This window comes from Lichenostomus cassidix, unplaced genomic scaffold, assembly GCF_008360975.1.
Source record: "Lichenostomus cassidix isolate B80296 unplaced genomic scaffold, HeHo_3.0 HiC_scaffold_35, whole genome shotgun sequence".
Taxonomy (NCBI): Eukaryota; Metazoa; Chordata; class Aves; order Passeriformes; family Meliphagidae; genus Lichenostomus; species Lichenostomus cassidix.
In genome coordinates, this window is record NW_028147256.1 from 430,160 (window position 1) to 455,803 (window position 25,644).

Below are 25,644 nucleotides of genomic sequence, written 5' to 3' on the forward strand. Positions count from 1 at the left end.
CTGGGAAAATCTTTTCCTCCTCCGTCATTCCTGAGCCTTCATCCCATCCTCCTCCTCCTCCTCCTCCTCCCGGGATTTCCCTCCTCCTCCTCTTCCTCATTCCCCGAGCCTTCATCACCTCCCCGCGATCCTCCTCCTCCTCATCCCGGGAAAAACTTTCTCTCCTTATCCGGGATCTTCCTCCTCCTCCTCCTCCTCCTCATTCCCCGAGCCTTCATCCCCTCCTCCTCCTCCTCCTCCTCTTCGTCATCCCGGGAAAATCTTTTCCTCCATCGTCATTCCGGAGCCTTCAGCCTCATCCTCCTCCTCCTCTGCTATCCCTGGGAAAACTTTCCCTCCTCCTCCTCCTCTCGGTTATCCCGGAGCCTTCATCCCATCCTCCTCCTCCTCCTCCTCCTCCTCTCGGTTATCCCGGAGCCTTCATCCCATCCTCCTCCTCCTCCTCCTCCTCCTCTCGGTTATCCCGGAGCCTTCATCCCATCCTCCTCCTCCTCCTCCTCCTCCTCTCGGTTATCCCGGAGCCTTCATCCCATCCTCCTCCTCCTCCTCCTCCTCCTCTCGGTTATCCCGGAGCCTTCATCCCATCCTCCTCCTCCTCCTCCTCCTCCTCTCGGTTATCCCGGAGCCTTCATCCCATCCTCTTCCTCCTCCTCGGCTCTCCCAGGAAAAACTTTCCCTCCTCCTCCTTCTCCTCCTCCTCTTCGTCATTCCCAAAAAACTTTCTCTCCTCCTCCTCCTCCTCCTCCTCCCGGGATTTTCCTCCTCCCGTCATCCCGGAGCCTTCATCCTCCTCCTCCTCCTCCTCCTCCTCTCCGTTATCCCATTTTTCCCCATTTTTTCCCCATTTTTTCCCATTTTTTCCCGTTTTTTCCCTTTGATTTTCCCTTTTTTTCTCCTTTTTTTTTTTGCCTTTCTTCCTCCTCGTCACTCCCGAATTTTCCCTCCTCTTCCTCATTCCCGGAGCCTTCATCCTCCTCCTCCTCCTCCTCCTCCTCTCCGTTATCCCATTTTTTCCCCATTTTTCCCCATTTTTTCCCATTTTTCCCCATTTTTTCCCGTTTTTTCCTTTTGATTTTCCCTTATTTTCTCCTTTTTTTTTTGCCTTTCTTCCTCCTCCTCCTCCTCCTCCTCCTCATGGGGGGGGTTCAGCCCCCAACCCCCCCGGATTTTGGGATTTTCCCCAATTTTTGGGGGATTTTCCCGAGTTTTTTGGGGTTTTTCCCGATTTTTTGGGGGATTTTCCCGAGTTTTTTGGGTTTTTTCCCGATTTTTTGGGGGATTTTCTCTCCTCCCTCTCTGCCGCTCGCCGCCGCCCTGGGAGCGACCGCGCCCGGTGAGTCAAAATTGGGGAATTTTTGGGGGATTTCGGGAAAATTCCGGGATTTTCGGGGATTTTTGGGGTTTTTTTGAGGGGTTTAGGAGGGAATTTTGGGGATTTTGGGGTTTGGATTCCCAAAATCTGCGATTTTTTGGGAGTTTGGGGAAGAGCGGAGGAGAAGTTTTGGGATTTTTTTGGGAGTTTTGGGAAAAATTTGGGGATTTTCGCAGATTTTAGGGGAAATTTCGGGGATTTTTGGGGTGAAATTTGGGGATTTTGGGGGATTTTGGGGGATTTTTGAGGGGTTTAGGAGGGAATTTTGGGGGATTTTGGGGATTTAAGGGGAAATTTGAGGGATTTTGGAGGTTTGGATTCCCAAAATCTGCCATTTTTTGGGAGTTTGGGGAAGAGTGGAGGAGAAGTTTTGGGATTTTTTGGGAATTTCCGGGATAATTCGGGGATATTTTTGGGAAAATTCAGGGATTTGGGGGAAAATTCGGAGATTTTGGGGGAAATTTAAGGGATTTTGGGGGGAAATTTGGGGATTTTGGGGGAAATTTTGGGAATATTTGGGGTAAAATTCATGGATTTTCGGGGAAATTCGGGGACTTTCGGGGATTTTTCGGGATTTTGGGGGAAATTTTTGGGATTTCGTGGTGTGAATTCCCAAAATCTGCGATTTTTTGGGAGTTTGGGGAAGAGCGGAGGAGAAGTTTTGGGATTTTTTGGGGAGTTTTGGGAAAAATTTGGGGATTTTCGCAGATTTTAGGGGAAATTTCGGGGATTTTTGGGGTGAAATTTGGGGATTTTGGGGGATTTGGGGGGATTTTTGAGGGGTTTAGGAGGGAATTTTGGGGATTTTTGGAGATTTAAGGGGAAATTTTTGGGATTTCGGGGTGTGAATTCCCAAAATCTGCCATTTTTTGGGAGTTTGGGGAAGAGCGGAGGAGAAGTTTTGGGATTTTTTGGGAATTTCCGGGGAAATTCGGGGATTTTTTTGGGAAAATTCAGGGATTTGGGGGAAAATTCGGAGATATTGGGGGTGAAATTTTGGGATTTTGGGGGAAATTTGGGGCTTTTCGGGGAAATTTTGGGGATTTTTGGGGTAAAATTCAGAGATTTTCGGGGGAAATTTTGGGATTTTCGGATTTTTTTTTTAATTTTCGGGGAATTTTGGGATTTTTTTTGAATTTTGGGTTATTTTGGGGCGATTTTGGGGGAAATTTGAGGGATTCCGGGGTGCGGAATTGCCAAAATCCGGATTTTTTGGGGAGTTTGGAAAAGTTTTTCGGGAATTTCGGGGAAAATTGGGGAATTTTTGGGGTTTCGGAGCTGTTTTGGGGGATTTTGGGGGAAATTTTGGGGATTTTTGGGGTGTGGATTCCCAAAATCTTGGATTTTTGGGATCGTGGGAAAGGGGGGAAGGAGAAGTTTTGGGAATTTCGGGGAAAATTTTGGGAATTTTAGGGAAAATTCGGGGATTTTGGGGAAAATTTCGGGGTTTTGGGGGGAAATTTTTCGGGATTTTTTTGGAAATTCAGAGATTTTGGGGGAAAATTTGGGGATTTTTTGGGGGAAATTTTGTGGATTTTTTGGGGAAATTTTGGGGATTTTTGGGGGGAAATTTTGTGGATTTTCGGGGGAAATTTTGAATTTTCGGATTTTGGGGGAAAATTTGGGGATTTTTGGGGGAAATTCGAGGATTTTCGGGAAATTTTTTGGGATTTTTGGGGGAAAATTTCGGGGATTTTTGGGAGAAATTCGGGGATTTTGGGATATTTTTTTTTAATTTTCAGGGGATTTAGGAGCAATTTTGGGGGAAATTCGAGGGATTTTGGGGTTTGAATTCCCAAAAGTTTGGATTTTTGGGACTTTGGGAAAAGGCAAACGAGAATTTTTGGGATTTTGGGCAAAATTTGGGATGTTTGGAGTGAAATTTGGGGGATTTCGGAGCAATTTTGGGGTTTCCATTGTTGGGATTTCCCAATTTTAGGTTTCCCAGTTTTGGGATTTTCCCTTTTTTTGGGGTTTCCCAATTTTAGGATTTCCCAATTTTAGGGTTTCCTGGTTTTTGGGTTTTCCCAATTTTAGGAATTTCCTTTTTTTGGAGATCCCAATTTTGGGATTTTCCCAATTTTTGAGGATTCCCAATTTGGGGTTTTCCCCATTTTTGGAGTTTTCCCAATTTTGGGATTTCCCAATTTTAGGATTTCCAAATTTTGAATTTCCCTTTATATGGGATTTCCCATTTTTGGGGATTTCCCAATTTTAGGATTTCCTAATTTTGGAGTTTCCAAAATTTGGGGTTTTCTTTTTTTTGGGTTTTCCAGATTTTGGAGTTTCCCAATGTTAGGATTTCCCATTTTTTGGGTTTTCCCAGTTTTGGATTATCCCAATTTTGGGATTTCCCAATTTTAGGGTTTCCCAATTTCGAGGTTTCCAAATTTTTTGGGTTTCCCATTTTTTGGAATTTCCCAATTTTAGGGTTTCCCAATTTTAGGGTTTCCTGGTTTTTGGGTTTTCCTTTTTTTTAGGAATTTCTTTTTTTTTTGAAATCCCAATTTTGGGATTTTCCCCATTTTTGGGATTTCCCAATTTTGGGATTTCCAAATTTTGGTTTTCCCTTTATTTGGGATTTCCCATTTCTTGGATTATCCCATTTTTGGGTTTTCCCAATTTTAGGATTTCCTAATTTTGGAGTTTCCAAAATTTGGGGTTTTTCCCTTTTTTTGGGTTTTCCAGATTTTGGAGTTTCCCAGTTTTAGGATTTCCCAATTTTAGGATTTTCCTATCTTAAGGTTTCCAAATTTTTTAGGGTTTTCCCAGTTTTGGTGTTTCCCAGATTTTGGGATTTCCCAATTTTGGGGTTTCCCAATTTCAAGGTTTCCCTATTTTTTGAGTTTCCCATTTTTTGGATTATCCAAATTTTAGGATTTCCCAATTTTAGGGTTTCCTGATTTTTGGGTTTTCCCTTTTTTAGGAATTTCCTTTTTTTGGAGATCCCAATTTTGGGATTTTCCCAATTTTTGAGGATTCCCAATTCAGGGTTTTCCCCATTTTTGGAGTTTTCCAATTTTGGGATTTCCCAATTTTGGGATTTCCAAATTTTGAATTTCCCTTTATTTGGGATTTCCCATTTTTGGGTTTTCCCAATTTTAGGATTTCCTAATTATGGAGTTTCCAAAATTTGGGGTTTTCCCTTTTTTTGGGTTTCTCAGTTTTAGGAGTTTCCCAGTTTTAGGTTTTCCCAATTTCAGGTTTTCCCAGTTTTAGGATTTTCCACTTTTAGGATTTTCCTATTTTAAGGTTTCCAAATTTTTTAGGGTTTTCCCAGTTTTGGTGTTTCCCAGATTTTGGGATTTCCCAATTTTAGGGTTTCCTGATTTTTGGGTTTTCCTTTTTTTTAGGAATTTCTTTTTTTTTTGAAATCCCAATTTTGGGATTTTCCCCATTTTTGGGATTTCCAAATTTTGGGATTTCCAAATTTTGAATTTCCCTTTATTTGAGATTTCCCATTTTTGGGTTTTCCCAATTTTAGGATTTCCTAATTTTGGAGTTTCCAAAATTTGGGGTTTTTCCCTTTTTTTGGGTTTTCCAGATTTTGGAGTTTCCCAGTTTTAGGATTTCCCAATTTTAGGATTTTCCTATCTTAAGGTTTCCAAATTTTTTAGGGTTTTCCCAGTTTTGGTGTTTCCCAGATTTTGGGATTTCCCAATTTTGGGGTTTCCCAATTTCAAGGTTTCCCTATTTTTTGAGTTTCCCATTTTTTGGATTATCCAAATTTTAGGATTTCCCAATTTTAGGGTTTCCTGATTTTTGGGTTTTCCCTTTTTTAGGGATTTCCTTTTTTTGGAGATCCCAATTTTGGGGTTTTCCCCATTTTTGGGGATTCCCAATTCAAGGTTTTCCCCATTTTTGGGTTTTCCCAATTTTGGGATTTCCCAATTTTGGGATTTCCAAATTTTGGGATTTCCAAATTTTGAATTTCCCTTTATTTGGGATTTCCCATTTTTGGGTTTTCCCAATTTTAGGATTTCCTAATTTTAGAGTTTCCCAATTTGGGGTTTTCCTTTTTTTGGGTTTTCCAGATTTTGGAGTTTCCCAATGTTAGGATTTCCCATTTTTTGGGTTTTCCCTTTTTTGGATTATCCCAATTTTGGGATTTCCCAATTTTGGGGTTTCCCAATTTCAAAGTTTCCCTATTTTTTGAGTTTCCCATTTTTTGGATTATCCAAATTTTAGGGTTTCCCAGTTTTGGTGTTTCCTGGTTTTTGGGTTTTCCCTTTTTTTAGGAATTTCTTTTTTTTTTAAATCCCAATTTTGGGATTTTCCCCATTTTTGGGATTTCCCAATTTTGGGATTTCCAAATTTTGAATTTCCCTTTATTTGGGATTTCCCATTTCTTGGATTATCCCATTTTTGGGTTTTCCCAATTTTAGGATTTCCTAATTTTGGAGTTTCCCAATTTGGGGTTTTTCCTTTTTTGGGGTTTCCCAGTTTTAGGTTTTCCCAATTTTAGGATTTTCCTATTTTAAGGTTTCCAAAATTTTTAGGGTTTTCCCAATTTTGGTGTTTCCCAGATTTTGGGATTTCCCAATTTTTGGAATTTCCCAATTTTAGGATTTCCCACTTTCGGGAGTTTTCTTTTTAGGACTTTTTAATTTTTTGAATTTCCCATTTTTTGGGGATTTCCCTTTTTTTGGAATTCCAGTTTTGGGGTTTCCCCTTTTTGGTTTTTTTTTCCCCTTTTTGGTTTTTTTTTTTCCCCTTTTTTTGGTTTTTTTCCCTTTTTTGGGTTTTTCCCCCTTTTTTTTGGGTTGATCCCAATTTCTCGGGTTTTCCCCATTTTTGGGGTTTCTTGATTTTTTGGGATTTTCTCAATTTTTGGGGTTTTTCCCTTTTTTTGGAGTTTCCCATTTTTTGGGATTTCCTGATTTTTGGGGTTTTTTTTTCCCTTTTTTTTTAATAATCCCAATTTTGGAATTTCCCCTTTTTTGGGTTTTTCCATTTTTTGGAGTTTCTTCATTTATGGAATTTCCCGATTTTTTGGGGTTTTTCCCCATTTTTCGGGTTTTATGCCAGGAACCCCAAAATCCCCCAAAATTTTCCCCAAAAACAAAAAAAATTCCCCAAAATTTCCCCAAATCCCCCAAAAATTCCCCCAAAATCCCAAAATTACCACAAAAGTCCCAAAAATTCTCCCAAAACCCCCAAAATACCCCAAAACCCATCAGAATTCCTCCCAAAAACCCCAAAATACACACCAAAACATCCCAAAAATCCTCCAGGACTCCCCAAAAATTGCAAAAAAAAAAACCCAAAAAATTCCCCAAAACCCCCAAAACTGCGAAAATGCGAAAAATTCCCCAAAACAACTCCCCCCAAAAATGCTTAGGATCCTCCAAGAATTCCCCCAAAATCCCACAAAAAAACCCAAAATTCCTGCCAAATCCTCCCAAAATAAAAAAAACCCCGAAAATCCCCAATAATAACCCAAAACCCCCCAAAAATTCGCCAAAAAAACCCCAAAAAAATCCCCCAAAACCTGTAAAAATTGCCCCAAAAATTCCACCCGAAATCCCAAAAAAATCCTCAAAATTACCCCAAAACACCCCAAAAATTCCCCCCAAAACCCCGAAATTCCCAAAAAATACCCCAAAATCGCCCGAAAACAACACCAAAAAAATATTTCCCAAAAATCCTTCGAGCCACAAAAATATCTACAAAAATCCCCCAAAACCCCCAAAATCCCACTAAAAACCCCAAAAATTCCCCAAAACTCACTCAGGACCCCCAAAATAACCCAAAAATACCCCAAAAAATCCTCCCCAAATCCCCCAAAAAGACCCCAAAATAACCCAAAAATCCCCAAAAAAAATCCTTCCAAAAATGCCCCAAAAATCGCCCTAAAACAATCCCGAAAAAATCCCAAAAAAATCCCCAAAATCCCAAAAAAATCCCCAAAAAATCCAAAAAATCCCCAAATCCAAAAAAAATCTCCCCAAAATCCCCAAAATATCCCCCAAAAAATCCCCCAAATCCCCCAAAAATAAAAAAAAAATCCCCAAAATAAAAAAAAAATCCCCAAAAAACCCCAAAATCCCGAAAAATCTCAAAATAAAAAAAAATCCCCAAAATATCCCAAAATATCCCAAAAAAACTCCAAAAATATCTCCCAAAAAACCCCAAAAATTTCCCAAATAATCCCCCAAAAATCCCCAAAATCCCCCCAAAATAGATCCAAATCTCCCAAAATCCAAAAAAAATCCCCAAAATCCCCAAATCAAAATCCACAAAAATCCTCCCAAAATCCCCAAAAATTCCCAAAAAAATCGCCCCAAAATCCCCAAAAAATCCCCCAAAATCCCAAAAATCCCAAAAAGACCCCAAAGTAACCCAAAAATCCCCCAAAAAATCCCAAAAAACCCCAAAATCCAGAATCCACCTTCATGAGAAAATCCCAAAAAAATCCCAAAAAATCCAAATCCCAACAAAATCCCCCAAAAACCCCAAATCCCCCAAAAAATCCCAAAAATCCCGGGGGACACCAAATCCCAAAAAAATCCCCAAAAAATCCCAAAAAATCCCCAAATCCCCAAAAAATCCCAAAATCCCATGCCTAAAACAATCCCGAAAAAAAATCCCAAAAAATTCCCCAAAAATCCCCCAAAATCCACAAATATCCCAAAAATCCCACAAAAAATCCCCAAAAATCCCAAAAAAATCCCCAAAAATAATAAAAAAAATCCCCAAAAATCCTCAAAAAATCCCCCAAAATCCCAAAACAATTCCCAAAATCAAAAAAAAATCCCCAAAATAAAAAAAAATCCTCAAAAATCCCCAAAATCCAAAAAATCTCCAAAAATCCCCCAAAAACCCTAAAAAATCCCCAAAATCCAAAAAAATCCCCAAAACTCCCCAAAAAATCCGAAAAAATCCCCCAAAAATCCCCAAAAATCCCCAAAAATCCCCAAGAAATCCCATAAAAATAAAAAAAAATCCCCAAAACATCCCCCAAATTCCCCAAATACCCCAAAAATAACCCAAAAATCCCAAAAAAATCCCCAAAAATCCCAAAAAAAATCCCCCAAAATCCACAAATAATATCCCAAAAATAACCCAAACTCCCCAAAAAATCTCCCCAAAAATCCCCAAAATCCCCAAAAATCCCCCGAAAAATAACCCAAAAATCCCCAAAAATCCAAAAAATCCCAAAATCCCAAAATCCCCAAAAAACCCCAAAAAACAAAAATCCCCAAAATCCACAAAAATCCCAAAAATAAAAAAAAAAAATCTAAAATCCCCAAAATGCGAAAATTACCCCAAAATCTAAAAACCAATTCCCAAAATCCCCAAAATCCCCAAAAAATCCCCAAAATCACAAAATCCCCAAAAACCCCCAAAATCCCAAAAAATACCAAAAAACCTAAAAACCCAAAAAATCCCCCCAAAATCCCCAAAAATCCCCAAATAATATCCCAAAAATAACCCAAAAATAACCCAAAAAATCCCCAAAAAATCCCCAAAAAATCCCCAAAAAATCCCAAGAAATCCCCAAAATATCCCCAAAAATATCCCCAAACTCCCCAAAAAAATCCCCAAAAAATGCAAAAAAAATCCCAAAAAATCCAAAAAAATCCCCAAAAAATCCGCAAAATCCCCAAAAATCCCAAAAAATACCAAAAAAAACCCCAAAAAACCCCCAAAAATCCCCCAAAATCCACAAAAATCCCCAAAAATCCCCAAAAAAACCCCAAAAATCCCCAAAAAATCCCTAAAAAATCCCAAATAATCCCCAAAATCTCCCCAAAAATCCCCCAAAAATCTCCCCAAAAATCCCCCAAAATCCCCAAAAATCCCCAAAATCCCCAAAACCCCGGGTTGGGGTGGGGGATGGGCAGCCCCGCCCCTCCCCCACTTCCGTTCCCACGCCCCTCCCCCCTTCCCGCGGCAGCATCCGGAATGTTTGGAACTTTTTGGGATTTTTTTGATCCCAAAAATAACTCGGGGGGGGAGGGGAGAGGAATTTTTGGGGTTTTTTGGGGGAATTTTGGGGTTTTTTGGGGGAATTTTGGGGTTTTTTTGGGGATTTTGGGGCTTTTGGGGAATTTTGGGGTTTTGGGGTTTGGGAATTTTGGGGTTTTGGGAATTTGGGGTTTTGGATTTTTGGGGGTACAAGGATTTTGGAGTGGGATTTTGAGGAATTTTGGGGTTTTTAGTGGGATTTTGGGGTTTTTGGGAATTTTGGGGTTTTTTTTTGGGGTTTTGGGGTTTTGGGGTTTTTTTTGGGTTTTGGGGATTTTGGGGGGTTTTAAATTTTGGGGTTTTGGGGTTTTTGGGGTTTTGGGTTTTGGGGTGGGAATTTTTGGGTTTTTGGGGGATTTTGGGGTTTTGGGGATTTTTGAAATTTTGGGGTTTTTGGGAATTTTGGGGTTTTGGGGATTTTGGGGTTTTTGGGGTTGTTTTGGGGTTTTTGGGAATTTTGGGGTTTTTGGGGGTTTTGGGGGTTTTGGGGTTTTGGGGTTTTGGGGAGGGATTTGGGGGTTTTGGGGGGTTTTGGGGATTAGGGGTTTTGGGGTTTTGGGGTTTTGGGAATTTTGGGGTTTTGTTTTGGGGTTTTGGGGTTTTGGGGTTTTGGGGGAATTTTGGGGTTTTTGGGGATTTTGGGGTTTTTTGGGGTTTTGGGGTTTGGGGAATTTTGGGGTTTTGGGGAATTTTGGGGGTTTTTTTTGGGGTTTTGGGGTTTTTGGGTTTTGGGGAATTTGGGGTTTTGGGGTTTTGGGGTTTTGGGAATTTTGGGGTTTTGGGGATTTTGGGGTTTTGGGGGATTTTGGGTTTTTGGGGATTTTGGGGTTTTTTGGGGTTTGGGGTTTTCAGGGATTTAGGGGTTTGGGGTTTTTGGGGATTTAGGGTTTTTGGGGTTTTTGGGGTTTTTGGGATTTTGGGTTTTTGGGCTTTTTGGGTTTCTGGGGTTTTTGGGGTTTTGGGTTTTTTGGATTTGGGGTTTTTGGGGATTTAGGGGGTTTTGGGGTTTTTTGGGGTTTTATTAGGGTTTTTGGGATTTTGGGGTTTTTATTGGGGTTTGTGGGGTTTTGGGGGTTTTGGGGATTTTGGGGTTTTGGGGTTTTGGGATTTTTTTTTTTTAATTTTGGGGTTTTGGGATCTTTTCGGGGTTCGGAGATTTTGGGGTTTTTGGGATTTTGGGAGGATTTTGGGGATTTTGGGGTTTTTTGGGATTTTGGGATTTTTGGGGATTTTTTGGGGATTTTGGAAATTTTTGGGTTTTGGGGTATTTTGGTATTTTGGGGTATTTTTGGGAATTTTGGGGTATTTTGGGGGTTTGGGGATTTTGAAATTTTGGGGTTTTGCAGCAATTTTGGGGGTTTGGGATGTTTTTGTGGATTTTAGGATTCTGAAGGAATTTTGGGAATTTTGGGGGATTTTTGGGGCATTTTTTTGGGATTTTTTTGGGGGGATTTTGGGTTATTTTGGGGGATTTTGGGGGTTTTATGGGAGATTTTTGGGGCTTTGGAAGGATTTTTGGGATTTTTTTGGAGATTTTTTGGGACTTTTGGGTGATTTTTGGGGATGATTTTTGAGATTTTTGGGGAATTTTGGGGGATTTTTTTGGGGATTTTTGTTTTGTTTTGGGGGAATTTTTGGGGTTTCCGTGGGGATTTTGGGTGTTATTTGGGGATTTTTGGGGCTCTTGAAGGATTTTTGGGATTTTTTGGGTTTTGGGCGAATCTTGGGGATTTTTTTGGTGATTTTTTTTGGGAATTTTGGGGGATTTTTTGGGGATTTTTTTGGGATTTCTGGGATTTTTGGGGATTTTCCGTGGGGATTTTGGGGCATTTTGGGATGTTATTTGTGGACTTTTGGGGCTCTTGAAGGATTTTTGGGATTTTTTGGGGAATATTTTTGGGTTTTGGGTGATTTTTGGGGATTTTTTTGGAGATTTTTTGGGAATTTTGGGGGATTTTTTGGGGATTTTTGGAGATTTTTTGGCGGTTTTGGGGGAAATTTGGGGGTTTTTAGAGGGATTTTGGGTTGTTTTTTGTGGATTTTTGGGGATTCCTTGAAGGATTTTTTTGGGAATTTTGGGGGATTTTTGGGAATTTTGGGGGATTTTTGGGGATTTATGGGAGATTTTTGGGGCTCTTGAAGGATTTTTGGGATTTTTTGGGGATTTTTTTGGGTTTTGTCGATTTTTGCTGATGTTTTTTGAGATTTTTTTGGGACTTCTGGGGGATTTTTTGGGGATTTTTGCAGATTTTTTGGCGGTTTGGGGAAATTTGGGGGTTTAGAGGATTTTGGGGTTTGGGATGTTATTTGTGGATTTTGGGGTCCTTGAAGGATTTTTGGGATTTTGGGGAATTTTTTTGGGATTTTTGGGGATTTGGGAATTTTAGGGGATTTTGGGATTTTGGGTTAATTTTTGGGATTTTGGGGAAATTTTGGAATTTTTGGGATTTTGGGGAATTTTGTGGGATTTTGAAATGTTTGAGATTTGGTTTGGATTTTCGGGATTTGGGGATTTTGGGGGAATTTTTGTTGGATTTGGGGTTTAGTTTTTTGGGGATTTTTGGGGTTTAATGTTGGATTTTTTGGGATTTTTGGGATTTGAATGTTGAATTTGTGGGATTTTGGGGGATTTTTTGGGATTTTGGGGATTTTTTGGATTTTTTGGGATTTTGGGGGATTTGGGGTTTGAATGTTTGGGATTTTTGGGATTTCGGTTTGGATTTTTGGGATTTGGGGATTTTCTATTTGGATTTTTGGGGGATTTTGGGGATTTTGGGATTTGGAGTTGGATTTGTGGGATTTTGGGGGAATTTTTTGGGGATTTTGGCGATTTTTAGTTTGAATTTTTCTGGAATTTTTGGGGATTTCGATTTGGATTTTTGGGATTTGTGGGATTTTGGGGTTTTTTTGGGATTTTTGGGGATTTTGGGATTTTGGGGATTTTGGGGTTTATGAGATTTTGGGGCTTTGAAGGATTTTGGGATTTTTGGGATTTTGGGGGTTTTGGCGATTTTGGGGATTTTTGAGATTTTTTGGAATTTTGGGGATTTTTGGGATTTTTGGAGATTTTGGAATTTTGGGGAAATTTGGGGTTTTTAGAGTTTGGGGGGTTTGGGATGTTATTTGTGGATTTTTGGGGTCCTTGAGGGATTTTTTGGAATTTTGGGGCATTTTTGGGGTTCTTGGGATTTTTTGGGGGATTTTTGGCGTTTTTGGGATTTTTTGGGGGATTTTTGGGTTATTTTGGGGGATTTTGGGATTTTTTGGGGGATTTTTGGGGCTCTTGAAGGATTTTTGGGGTTTTTTGGGGATTTTTTTGGGTTTTGGGCGATTCTTGGGGATTTTTTTGGAGATTTTTTGGGACTTTTGGGTGATTTTTGGGGATGATTTTTGAGATTTTTGGGGAATTTTGGGGGATTTTTTTGGATTTTTGTTTTGTTTTGGGCGAATTTTTGGGGTTTCCGTGGGGATTTTGGGTGTTATTTGTGGATTTTTGGGGCTCTTGAAGGATTTTTGGGATTTTTTGGGTTTTGGGCGATTTTTGGGGATTTTTTTGGAGATTTTTTTTGGAAATTTGGGGGATTTTTTGGGGATTTTTTTGGGATTTCTGGGGATTTTTGGGGATTTTCCGTGGGGATTTTGGGGCATTTTGGGATTTTTGGGGAGATTTTTGGAGCTTTGGAAGGATTTTTGGGATTTTTTGGGGATTTTTTGGGGTTTTGTCGATTTTTGCCGAAGTTTTTTGAGATTTTTTGGGACTTTCGGGGGATTTTTTGGGGATTTTTGCAGATTTTTGGGCAGTTTTGGGGGAAATTTGGGGATTCTGTGGGAATTTTGGGGCATTTGGGGATGTTATTTGTGGATTTTTGGGGCTCTTGAAGGATTTTTGGGATTTTTTGGGGATTTTTTGGGGGTTTTGGGCGATTTTTGGGGATTTTTTTGGGATTTTTTGGGAATTTTGGGGGATTTTTTGGGGATTTTTGGAGATTTTTTGGCGGTTTTGGGGGAAATTTGGGGGTTTCTGGAGGAATTTTGGGGTGTTATTGGTGGATTTTTGGGGTCCTTGAAGGATTTTTTGGGAATTTTGGGGGATTTTTGGGATTTTTTGGGTTATTTTTGGGGCTTTGGAAGGATTTTTGGGATTTTTTGGGGATTTTTTTGGGTTTTGTCGATTTTTGCCGATGTTTTTTGAGATTTTTTTTGACTTTTGGTGGATTTTTTGGGGATTTTTGGAGATTTTTTGGGGGTTTCTGGGGGAATTTTGGGGCATTTGGGATGTTATTTGTGGATTTTTGGGGCTCTTGAAGGATTTTTGGGGATTTTTGGGGATTTTTTGGGGGTTTTGGGCGATTTTTGGGGATTTTTTTGGGATTTTTTGGGAATTTTGGGGGATTTTTTGGGGATTTTTGGAGATTTTTGGGTTATTTTGGGGGATTTTGGGGGATTTATGGGAGATTTTTGGGGCTTTGGAAGGATTTTTGGGATTTTTGAGGGATTTTTTTGGGTTTTGGGCGAATCTTAGGGATTTTTTTGGAGATTTTTTGGGAATTTTGGGGGATTTTTTTGGGATTTTTGCAGATTTTTTGGCGGAATTTTGGGGTTTCTGTGGGAATTTTGGGGCATTTGGGGATTATTTGTGGACTTTTGGGGCTCTTGAAGGATTTTTGGGGTTTTTTGGGGATTTTTTGGGGGGTTTTGGGCGATTTTTGGGGATTTTTTGGCGATTTTTTGGGACTTTTGGGGGATTTTGTGGGGATTTTTGGAGATTTTTTGGAGGTTTTGGGGGAATTTTGGGGGTTTTTAGAGGAATTTTGGGGCATTTTGGGATGTTATTTGTGGATTTTTGGGGATTCCTTGAAGGATTTTTTGGGGATTTTTGGGCGTTTCGGGGGAATTTTTGGGCAACGTTTGGGGATTTTGGGATTTTATTTGTGGGGTTTGGAGTTCTTGTTGGATTTTCGGGATTTTTTGGGGAATTTTTCTGGGTTTTGGGCGATTTTGGGGTTATTTTGGGGGATTTTGGAGAGATTTTGGGGGTCCTGAGGGATTTTTTGGGGATTTTTGGGGTTATTTGGGGGTTTGAGGGAATTTGGGGGTTTTGGGGGATTATTTGTGGATTTTTGGGATTTTTTTGGGGGTTTTGGGCGATTTTTGGGGATTCTTTTTGAGATTTTTTTTGAATTTTTGGGGATTTTGGGGGAATTTTTAGTGTTTTTGGGAGGTTTTTTGGGATTTTTGGGTTATTTTGGGGGATTTTTTGGGGCTCTTGAAGGAGTTTGGGGATTTTTTTTGGGGATTTTTTGGGGTTTTGTTGATTTTTGGGGCTTTTTTTGTGATTTTTTGGGAATTTTGGGGGATTTTTAGGGAATTTTGGGGGAATTTTTTTGGATTTTGGGTGGATTTTTCGGGTTTCTGTGGCAATTTTTGGGGTTTTTTGGATATTATTTGTGAATTTTTGGGGCTCGAGGGATTTTCGGAGGGAATTTTTGGGGTTTTGGGCGATTTTTTGGGATTTTTTTTGGAGATTTTCGGAGAATTTTGGGGGATTTCTTTAGGATTTTGGGTGTTTTGGGGGAATTTTTGGGGTTTCTGCAGCAATTTTTGGGTTTTTGGGATATTATTTGTGGGTTTTTTATGATCTTGAAGGATTTTTGGGGTTTTTTAGGGATTTTTTGGGGGTTTGGGTGATTTTGGGGGATTTTTTTTTGAGATGTTTTTGGAATTTTGGGGATTTCTGAGGCTTTTGAGGGAATTTTTGGGGTTTCTGCAGCAATTTGGGGGATTTTTGGGATATTATTTGTGGATTTTTGGGGCTCTTGGTGGATTTTTGGGGGAATTTTTTTGGGTTTTGGGCAATTTTGGGGATTTTTTTTGAGATTTTTTGTTTAATTTTTGGGGGATTTTGGGGTGTTTTAGTGGGATTTTGGGGAATTTCAGGTGTTATTTGTGGGGTTTTGGAATTTTTGGGGGATTTTTTGGGGAGTTTTGGGACCTTTTTGGGATCTTTTTGGGATTTTTTGGGGATTTTTGGGGATTTTGGGTGAATTTTTGGGGATTTTTCTGTGGCAATTTTTGGGGGTTTTCGGATATTATTTGTGAATTTTTGGGTGTCCTGATGGATTTTTGGGATATTTTTGGATAATTTTGGGGGATTTTTGGGTTATTTTGGGGCATTTTTGGGGATTTTTGGGATTTTTTTGGGGATTTTTGGGGATTTTTAGGGGATTTTTTTGGATGATTTTTGGGGATTTTTTTGGGGGATTTTTGGGGTCTTGAGGGATTTTTGGGGGTTTTGGGGAATTTTTAGGGTACTTTTTTGGGAATTTCAAAAATCCCAAAATTCCAAATTCCTAAAACAAAAAATTCCCAAAATCCCAAAATTTTTCAAAATTTCCAAAATCTAAAAATTCCCCAAAATTTGACCCCAAAATCCAAAAAAATCCCAAAAATCCCCAAATTTCCCAAAATTCCCAAAAATAAAAAAAAAATTCCCCAGTCACCAAAAATTCCTCAAAAATCCCAAAAAATTCACCAAAAAAAATTCCCAAAAATTCCAGAAAATTCCCCGAAAATCCCCAAAAATAAAAAAAAATTCCCCAAAATATTCCCCAAAAATCTCCCAAAATCTCAAAAAATCCTCAAAAATCCCCAAAAATTCACCAAAATTAAAAAAAAAATTCCCCCAAAATCCTGAAAAAATTCCAAAAATCATCAAAAATCCTCCCAAAGTAAAAAAATTCCTCAAAAATTCACCAAAAATAATGAAAAATCCCCAAAAGTTCCCTAAAATCCCCCAAAATTAAAAAAAAATTCCAAAAATCAGCAAAAATCCCCCAAAAATCCCGAAAAATGCCCCAAGATTCACCAAAAATCCCCAAAAATTCACCAAAAATCCCCAAAAATTCACCAAAAATGCCCAAAATTTACCAAAAATCCCCAAAAATAAAAACAAAATCCCCAAATAGTCACCAAAATTAAAAATTCCCCAAAATCCCAAAATCCCCAAAAGTTCCCTAAAATCCCCCCAAAATAAAAAAAATACAAAAATTCACCAAAAACCCCCAAAATCACAAAAAATTCCCAAAAATCTCCAAAAATATACAAGAAATCCCCCAAAATCCCCAATAAAATCCAAAAAAATCCCCAAAAATCTCCAAAAAGTCCTCCAAATATTGCTAAAAATCCCCCAAAAATTCCCCAAAAATTCCCAAAAATTCACCCAAAATCCCCAAAATCCCTCAAAATCCCCCCAAAATCCCCAAAACTCCCCGAAAAATCACAAAAAATTCCCAAAAATCCCCAAAAATATGCAAGAAATCCTCCAAAATCCAACAAAAATTCCCAAAAATCCTCCAAAATTTCCCAAAAATCCCAAAAAAATCTCAAAAATCCCCCAAATTCCCCAATAAAATCCCCCAAAATCCCCAGAAAATCCCAAAAATCCCCCAAAAATCCAAAAAAAATCCTAAAAATTCCCAAAAAATCCCCAAAATCCCAAAAATCCCCCAATATCCGCAATAAAACCCCCAAATCACCCCAAATCCCCAAAATTCCTCCCAAATCCCCCAAAAATTTCCAAAAATAAAAAAAAATCCTCAAAAATTTTCCCAAAATCCAAAAAAACTCTCAAAAATTTCCAAAAAATCACAAAAAATTCCCAAAAATCTCCAAAAATATACAAGAAATCCTCCAAAAGCCCCAAAATCCCCAAAAATCCCCAAAAATCCCCCAAAATCCAAAAAAAATCCCCAAAAAATCCCGAAAATCCCCAAAACTCTCCCCAAATCCCCCCAAATCCCCAAAAATTCAAAATCCCCAAAAATCTCCAAAACATTCTCCAAAAATCTCCAAAAAATCCCCCAAAATCCTCAAAAAGTCCCCCAAAATCCCCCAAAAATTCTCCCCAAAATTTAAAAAAATCCCCAAAAAATTCCCCAAAAATCCGCAAAAATCCCCAAAAAATCTCCAAAAATCCCCAAAAAATTCCCCAAAAATCCCCAAAAATCCTCAAAAATCCCCAAAAATTCTCCAAAAATCTCCAAAAATGCCCCAAAATGCCCCAAAATCCCCAATAAAATCCCCAAATATCCCAAAATCCCCCAAAATCCTCAAAATCCCAAAAAAATCCCCCAAATCCCAAAATTCCAAAAAATCCCCAAAAAACCCCAAAAATCCCCAAAATCCCAAAAAATCCTCAAAAAATCCCCAAAATCCAAAAAAATCCCCAAAAATCCCACAAAATTTCCCAAAACCCCCCAAAAATTCCTCAAAATCCAAAAAAAATTCCCCAAAAATCTCCAAAAAATCCCCAAAATTCCCCAAGAAATCCCCAAAATTCCCAAAAACCCCCAAAAATCACCAAAACTTCCCAAAAATCCCCAAAAATATACAAGAAATCCTGCAAAATCCAACAAAAATTCCCAAAAATCCTCCAAATACCCCCAAAAATGAAAAAAAATCCCCCAAAAATCCCCAATAAATGCCCCAAATCTCCAAAAAATCCCCAAAAATCCCCAAAAAATCCCCCAAAAATCCCAAAAATCCCCAAAAATCCCCAAAAAATCCCAAAAAATCCCAAAAAATCCCCAAAAAATCCCCAAAAATCCCCCAAAATCTCCAAAAAATCCCAAAATCCCCCAAAATCAAAAAAAATCCCCAAAATCCCAAAATCCCAAAAATCCCAAAAAATCCCCAAAAACTCCCAAAACCAAATACCCCAAAAATCCCCAAAAATCCCAAAAAATTCCCCAAAAAATCCCCAAAAATCCCCAAAACTCCCCATAAATCCTCCAAATATTCCAAAAAATCCTGAAAAATCCCCAAAAAATGCCCAAAATATACACCAAAAATTCACCAAAAATTCTCTAAAAATCTTAAGGAATCCTGAAAAAATTCCAAAAAAATCCCCAAATATCCCAAAAATCCCCAAAAAATCCCAAAAAATCCCCAAAAAATCCCAAAAAATCCCCCAAAAATCCCCAAAAAATCCCAAAAAAATCCCAAAAAAATCCCCAAAAAATCACCAAAAATTCCCAAAAATCCCAAATAAATCCAAAAAAATCCCCAAAAATCCAAAAAATCCCCAAAAATCCCCAAAAATCCCAAAAACCCCCAAAATTCCCCAAAACCCAAAAAAATCCCAAAAAATCCCCAAAAATCCCCAAAAATTCCCGAAACCCCCCAAAAAATTCCTCAAAAATCCCAAATAAATCCAAAAAAATCCCAAAAAATTCCCCCAAAAATCCCCAAAAATTCCCCCAAAAATCACAAAAAATTCCCAAAAATCGCAAATAAATCCAAAAAAATCCCCAAAAATTCCAAAAAAATTCACAAAAATCCCCAAAAAATCCCCAAAATTCCCAAAAAATCTCCAAAAAATCCCCAGAATCCCCAAAAACCCCAAAATTCCCCAAAAATCTCCAAAAAATCCCAAAAAATCCCCAAAAATCTCCAAAAAATCCTCAAAAAATCTCCAAAAAATCCCAAAAAATCCCCAAAAAATCCCCAAAAAATCTCCAAAAAATCCCAAAAAAATCCTCAAAATCCCCAAAAAATCGCCCAAAAATCCCAAAAATCCCCCAAAAATCACAAAAAATTCCCAAAAATCCCCAATAAATCCAAAAAAATCCCCCAAAATTCCAAAAAAATTCACAAAAATTCCAAAAAAATCCCCAAAAATTCCAAAAAAATTCACAAAAATTCCAAAAAAAGTCCCAAAAAATTCCCAGAACTCCCCAAAAACCCCCCAAAACTCCCCAAAATCCCCCAAAATCCCCCAAAAAATCCCCAAAAAATCCCCAAAAAATCCCCAAAAAATCCCCAAATATCCCAAAATTCCCGAAAACCCCCAAAAATCACAAAAAAATTCCCAAAAATCCCAAATAAATCCAAAAAAATCCCCCAAAATTCAAAAAAAATCCCCCAAAATCCTCCAAAATTTCCCAAAAATCCCCAAAAACATCCAAAAATCCCCCAAAAATTCCAAAAAAATTCACAAAAATTCCAAAAAAAGTCCCAAAAAATCCCCAAAAATCCCCCAAAATCCCCCAAAAAATCCTCAAAAATCCCCAAAACTCCCCAAAACTCCCCAAACTCCCCAAAATCCCCCAAACTCCCCAAACTCCCATTCTCTGTCCCTCAGCTGTGCAGTTCGTGGAGCATCCCTCCAGCCGCAGCTCTCCGCCAGGGGGCGCTGTGCAGTTCCGGTGCCGGGCGCAGGGGGCGGGGCTTGCTCCTGGCCACGCCCCCGGGGCGGAGCTTCCGCCGGAACTGGAGCTGGGCTGGCAGCGCAACGGAAGTGACGTCGAGCTGGGCGACAGCGACCTGGCGCAGGTGGCTCTGCCCGGAGGGGGCTGGGTGGCCACCGGCCGGCTCAGGTGGGCTAGTGACGTCATCGAGGTCACCTGTGTCACCTGTCAGTCATTCTGTGTCAGTGACGTCATCTGTGTGTCTCACCTGTCAGTCACTCATGTCTCACCTGTGTCACCTGTGTGATGTCAGTGATGTCATCAGGGTCACCTGTCAGTCATTCTGTGTCAGTGACGTCACCTGTCTCACCTGTCAGTCATTGATGTCTCACCTGGGTCACCTGTCAATCATTCTGTGTCAGTGACGTCACCTGTTATGTCACCTGTCAGTCATTCGTGTCTCACCTGTGTCACCTGGTGTCACCTGGGTGTGTCACTGACGTCACCTGTGTCACCTGTCAGCCATTGATGTCACACCTGGGTCACCTGTGAGACTCACTTGTGGGATGTCAGTGACGTCATCGGTGTCACCTGTCTCACCCGTGTGTCATTGATGTCTCACCTGTGTCACCTGGGCGTGTCACTGATGTCACCTGGGTGTCACCTGTCAGTCATTCTGTGTCACCTGTCAGCCGCTCATGTCTCACCTGTGTCACCTGTGTCACCTGTGCGTGTCAGTGATGTCATCAGGGTCACCTGTCAATCATTCAGTGTCACCTGTCAATCATTCAGTGTCACCTGTCAATCATTCAGTGTCACCTGTCAGTCATTCATGTCTCACCTGTGTCACCTGTCAGTCACTCAGTGTCACCTGTGTGATGTCATTCCGTGTCACCTGGGTGTGTCAGTGACATCACCTGGGTCACCTGTCAATCATTCATGTCTCACCTGGGTCACCTGTGTGATGTCAGTGATGTCATCAGGGTCACCTGTCAATCATTCTGTGTCACTGATGTCACCTGTGTCACCTGTCAGTCACTCAGTGTCACCTGTGTGATGTCACTGATGTCACCTGGCGCAGGTGGCTCTGCCAGGAGGGGGCTGGGTGGCCACTGGCCAGCTCAGGTGGGCTAGTGACGTCATCAGGGTCACCTGTCAATCATTCTGTGTCACCTGTCAGTCATTCTTGGTCAGTGACGTCATCTCTGTGTCACCTGTCAGTCACTCAGTGTCACCTGTGTCACCTGTCAATCATTCAGCATCAGTGACGTCATCTGCCACACCTGCCAATCATTCGTGTCACCTGGGTGTGTCAGTGACGTCATCTCTGTGTCACCTGTCAGTCATTCTGTGTCGGTGACGTCATCTATGTGTGTCAGTGACGTCACCTGCCTCACCTGTCAGTCATTCTGTGTCACCTGGGTGTGTCAGTGACGTCACCTGTGTCACCTGTCAATCATTAATGTCACACCTGTCAATCATTCTGAGTCAATGACATCATTTATTTGTGTCAGTGACGTCACCTGCCTCACCTGTCAGTCATTCTGTGTCACCTGGGTGTGTCGGTGACGTCACCTGGGTGTCACCTGTCAGTCATTCAGTGTCACCTGTCAGTCATTAATGTCTCACCTGTCAATCATTCTGAGTCGGTGACGTCATCTGTGTGTGTCGGTGACGTCACCTGCCTCACCTGTCAATCATCGATGTCTCACCTGTCAATCATTCTGTGTCACTGACGTCACCTGGGTGTCACCTGGGTGTCCCAAATTCCCCATTTCTCACCCCAAATCCCCATTTTTTTACCCAATTTTCCCCATTTTTTCCCCCAAAATCCCAAATTTCCCCATTTTTTCTCCTGAAATTTCCCATTTCTGACCCAAAATCCCCATTTTTCCCCCAAATCCTCATTTTTTGTCCCCAAAATCCCAAATCTCCCAAGTTTTGATCCTCAAATTCCCCATTTTTTACCCCAAATTCCCCATTTTTTACCCAATTTTTCCCATTTTTCACCCCAAATCCCAAAATTTCCCATTTTTTCTCCTGAAATTTCCCGTTTTTGACCCAAATCTCCCATTTCTCACCTCAAATTTCCCATTTTTCACCCCAAATCCCCACATTTTCCACCCCAAATTTCCCATTTTTCACCCCAAATTTCCCATTTTTCACCCCAAATTTCCCATTTTTGGCCCCAAATCCCCATTTTTCACCCCAAATTTCCCATTTTTCACCCAATTTCCCCATTTTTTCCCCCAAATCCTCATTTTTTCTTCCCAAAATCCCAAAATTCCCCATTTTTTCTCCTGAAATTTCCCATTTCTGACCCGAAATCCCCATTTTTTACCCATTTTTTTCCATTTTTCCCCAAATTTCCCATTTTTCACCCAATTTTTCCCATTTTTCACCACAATTTTCCCATTTTTCACCCCAAATCCCCATTTTTTTCCTCCAAAATCCCAAAATTTCCCATTTTTTCACCTAAAATCCCCATTTTTGGCCCCAAATCCTCTATTTTTCATCCCAAATCCTAAATTCCCAATCCCAAATTCCCCATTTTTCACCCCAAATTCCCATTTTTCTCCCATTTTTTTACCCAATTTTCCGATTTTTCTCCCAAAATCCCCAAATTTCCCATTTTTCTCCTAAAATTCCCCATTTCTGACCCAAATCTCCCATTTCTCACCCCAAATTCCCCATTTTTCACCCAATTTTCCACTTTTTTTCCCCCAAATCCTCATTTTTTCTTCCCAAAATCCCCAAATTTCCCTTTTTTTCCCCTAAAATCCCTATTTTTGTCCCTCTTTCCCAATTTCTCACCCCAAATCGCCCATTTTTTTCCCAAAATCCCCATTTTCTCCCCAAATTTCCCATTTTTGATCCACAAATTCCCAACTTTTTCACCCCAAATCCCCATTTTTCTCCCGAATTTCCCCATTTTGGACCAAAATCCTCCATTTCTCACCCCAAATCCTTTTTATTCCCCTTTTTTTCACCCTAAATTTCCCATTTCTCACCCCAAATTCCCCATTTTTCCTCCCAAATTTCCCCATTTTCTCTTCCAAAATCCCAAATTTCCCACTTTTGACCCCAAAATCTCCCATTTCTCACCCCAAATCCCCATTTTCCCCCCAAATCTGCCATTTTTGTTCCCAAATTTCCCATTTTTGATCCCAAATTTCCCATTTTTGATCCCAAATTCCCCATTTTCACCCCAAATTTCCCATTTTTCACCCAATTTCCACATTTTTTTCCCCAAATCCTCATTTTTTCTCCCCAAAATCCCCAAATTCCCAATTTTTGATCCTCAAATTCCCCATTTTTCACCCCAAATCCCCAATTTTTCACCCCAAATTCCCCATTTTCTCCCAAATTTCCCCATTTTCTCTTCGAAAATCCCAAATTTCCCACTTTTGATCCCAAAATTTCCCATTTTTCCCCCCAAATCCCCATTTTCCCCCCAAATTTCCCCATTTTTCTCCCCAAATCCCCATTTTTCCCCCCAAATCTCCCAATTCTCACCCCAAATTCCTCACTTTCCACCCTAACTTTCCCATTTTTTGCCCAATTTTTTTCATTTTTTCTCCCCAAATCCTCATTTTTTCACCCCAAAATCCCAAATTTCTCATTTTGCCCCCCAAATTCCCCATTTTTTCACCCCAAATCCCCATTTTTTCACCCCAAATCCCCATTTTCTTCCCCCAAATCCTCATTTTTCCCCCCAAATCTCCCGTTTTTAACCAAAATTCCCATTTTTCACCCCAAATTTCCCATTTTTGATCCAGAAATCCTGTTTTTCACCCCAAATTTCCCCATTTTTCCCCAAATTTCCCCATTTTCTCCCCAAATTTTCCCATTTTTCACCACAGTTTTCCTTTTTTTACCCAATTTTTTCCATTTTTTCCCCCAAATCCCCATTTTTTCCCCCAAAATCCCCAAATCTCCCATTTTTCACCCCAAATCCCCACATTTTCACCCCAACTTCCCCATTTTCACCACAGTTTTCCCATTTTTCACCCCAAATTCCCTATTTTTTCACCCCGTTTTACCCATTTTTCCCCCAAATCCTCATTTTTTCTTCCTAAAACCCCAAAATTCCCATTTTTTTCTCCTAAATTTCCCCATTTTTGACCCAAATCCTCCATTTATCACCCCAAATCCCCTTTTTTTCCCATTTTTTTCCCTCCAAATCTCCCCATTTTCCCCCAAATCCCCATTTTCCCCCAAAAATCCCAAATTCCCCATTTTTCACCCCAAAATTTCCACATTTTCTCCCCAAATCTCCCATTTTTCACCCCAAATTCCCCATTTTTTCCCCCAAAATCCCCAAATTTCCCCATTTTTCTCCCCAAATCTCCGATTTTTCTCCCTAAATTCCCCATTTTTTCTCCCCAAATTCCCCCTTTTTCCCCTCAAATCCCCAATTTCCCCCCAAAAATCCCAAATTTCCCCGTTTTTAACCAAAATCTCCATTTCTCTCCCCAAATTCCCCATTTTTTCCCCCAAAATCCCCAAATTTCCCATTTTTCACCCCTAAATTCCTCATTTTTCCCCCCAAAAATCCCAAATTTCCCCATTTTTCTCCCCAAATTTCCCCATTTTTTCCCCCAAAATCCCCAAATTTCCCATTTTTCACCCCAAATCTCCCATTTTTCTCCCCAAATCTCCCCATTTTCTCCCAAATCTCCCATTTTTAACCAAATCTCCCATTTTTCGCCCCAAATTCCCCATTTTTCCCCCAAAATCCCCAAATTTCCCCATTTTTCCCCCTAAATTCCTCATTTTTCCCCCCAAAAATCCCAAATTTCACAATTTTTCTCCCCAAATCTCTGATTTTTCTCCCCAAATCTCCCCATTTTTCTCCCCAAATCTCCCCATTTCCTCCCAGATTTCCCCATTTTTAACCAAAATCCCGTTTTTTCACCCCAAATTCCCCATTTTTTCCCCCAAAAATCCCAAATTTCACCATTTTTCTCCCCAAATCTCCCATTTTTCTCCCAAATTCCCCATTTTTCTCCCCAAATCTCCCCATTTTCTCCCAAATCTCCCATTTTTAACCAAAATCCCGTTTTTTCACCCCAAATTCCCCATTTTTTCTCCCCAAAATCCCCAAATTTCCCATTTTTCCCCCCAAATCCCCATTTTCCCCCCAAAAATCCCAATTTTCCCCGTTTTTAACCAAAATCTCCATTTCTCTCCCCACTCCAGCCTCTCCTCTCTGTCCATCTCCAACTCCAGTCAATCCCACAATCCCAAATTCCCCTTTTTTCACCCCAAATCCCCATTTTTCACCACAATTCCCAAAATTCCTATTTTTTCTCCCAAATTCCCCATTTTTTTCCCCCAAATCCTCATTTTTTCTCCCAAATTTCCCCATTTTCTCTTCCAAAATCCCAAATTTCCCACTTTTGATCCCAAAATTTCCCATTTCTCACCCCAAATCTCCCATTTTTCACCCCAAAATTTCCTTTTTCTCACCCTAAATTCCCCATTTTTTCTACCAAATCTCCCCATTTTCTCCCCAAATCCCCATTTTTAACCAAAATCCCCATTTTTTTCACCCTAAATTCCCCATTTTTCTCCCCATTTCCCCCATTTTTCTGCCGAAAATCCCAAATCTCCCCATTTTCTCCCGAATTTCCCCATTTTTCACCCCAAATTCCCCATTTTTCCCCCCAAAATCCCCAAATTTCCCCATTTTTCTCCCCAAATCTCCCATTTTTCACCACAGTTTTCCCATTTTTCACCCTAAATTCCCAATTTTTTCCCCAAATCCCCAAATTTCCCCATTTTTCTCCCCAAATTTCTCCATTTTCACCCCAAATCTCCCATTTTTCCCCAAATTTCCCCATTTTTCCCCCCATATTTTCCCATTTTTCTCCCTAAATTTTCCCATTTTTCACTCCAAATTTCCTTTTTTTCACCCAATTTTTTCCATTTTTTCTCCCAAATCCCCATTTTCCCCCCCAAATTTCCCCATTTTCTCCCCAAATCTCCCATTTCTCACCCCAAATTTCCCATTTTTCTCCCAAAATTTCCTTTTTCTCACCCTAAATTCCCCATTTTTCCCCCCCAAATCCCCATTTTTCACCCTAAATTCCCCATTTTTCTCCCCATTTT

At 40.0% G+C, this 25,644-nt stretch overlaps 1 protein-coding gene across 1 annotated transcript in view; it reads left to right on the top strand.

Moving 5' to 3' along the window:
- Positions 1 to 953: 953 nt before the first annotated feature.
- LOC146423977 (tyrosine-protein kinase receptor UFO-like) overlaps positions 954 to 25,644 on the top strand; it is a 122,657-nt gene continuing 97,966 nt past the window's right edge. The window contains exons 1-2 of the mRNA XM_085044005.1: positions 954 to 1,333; positions 19,485 to 19,719. Of these exons, the coding sequence (XP_084900131.1) occupies positions 1,135 to 1,333; positions 19,485 to 19,719 (434 nt within the window). The 5' untranslated portion in view covers positions 954 to 1,134. The remainder of the gene's footprint in view (positions 1,334 to 19,484; positions 19,720 to 25,644) is intronic.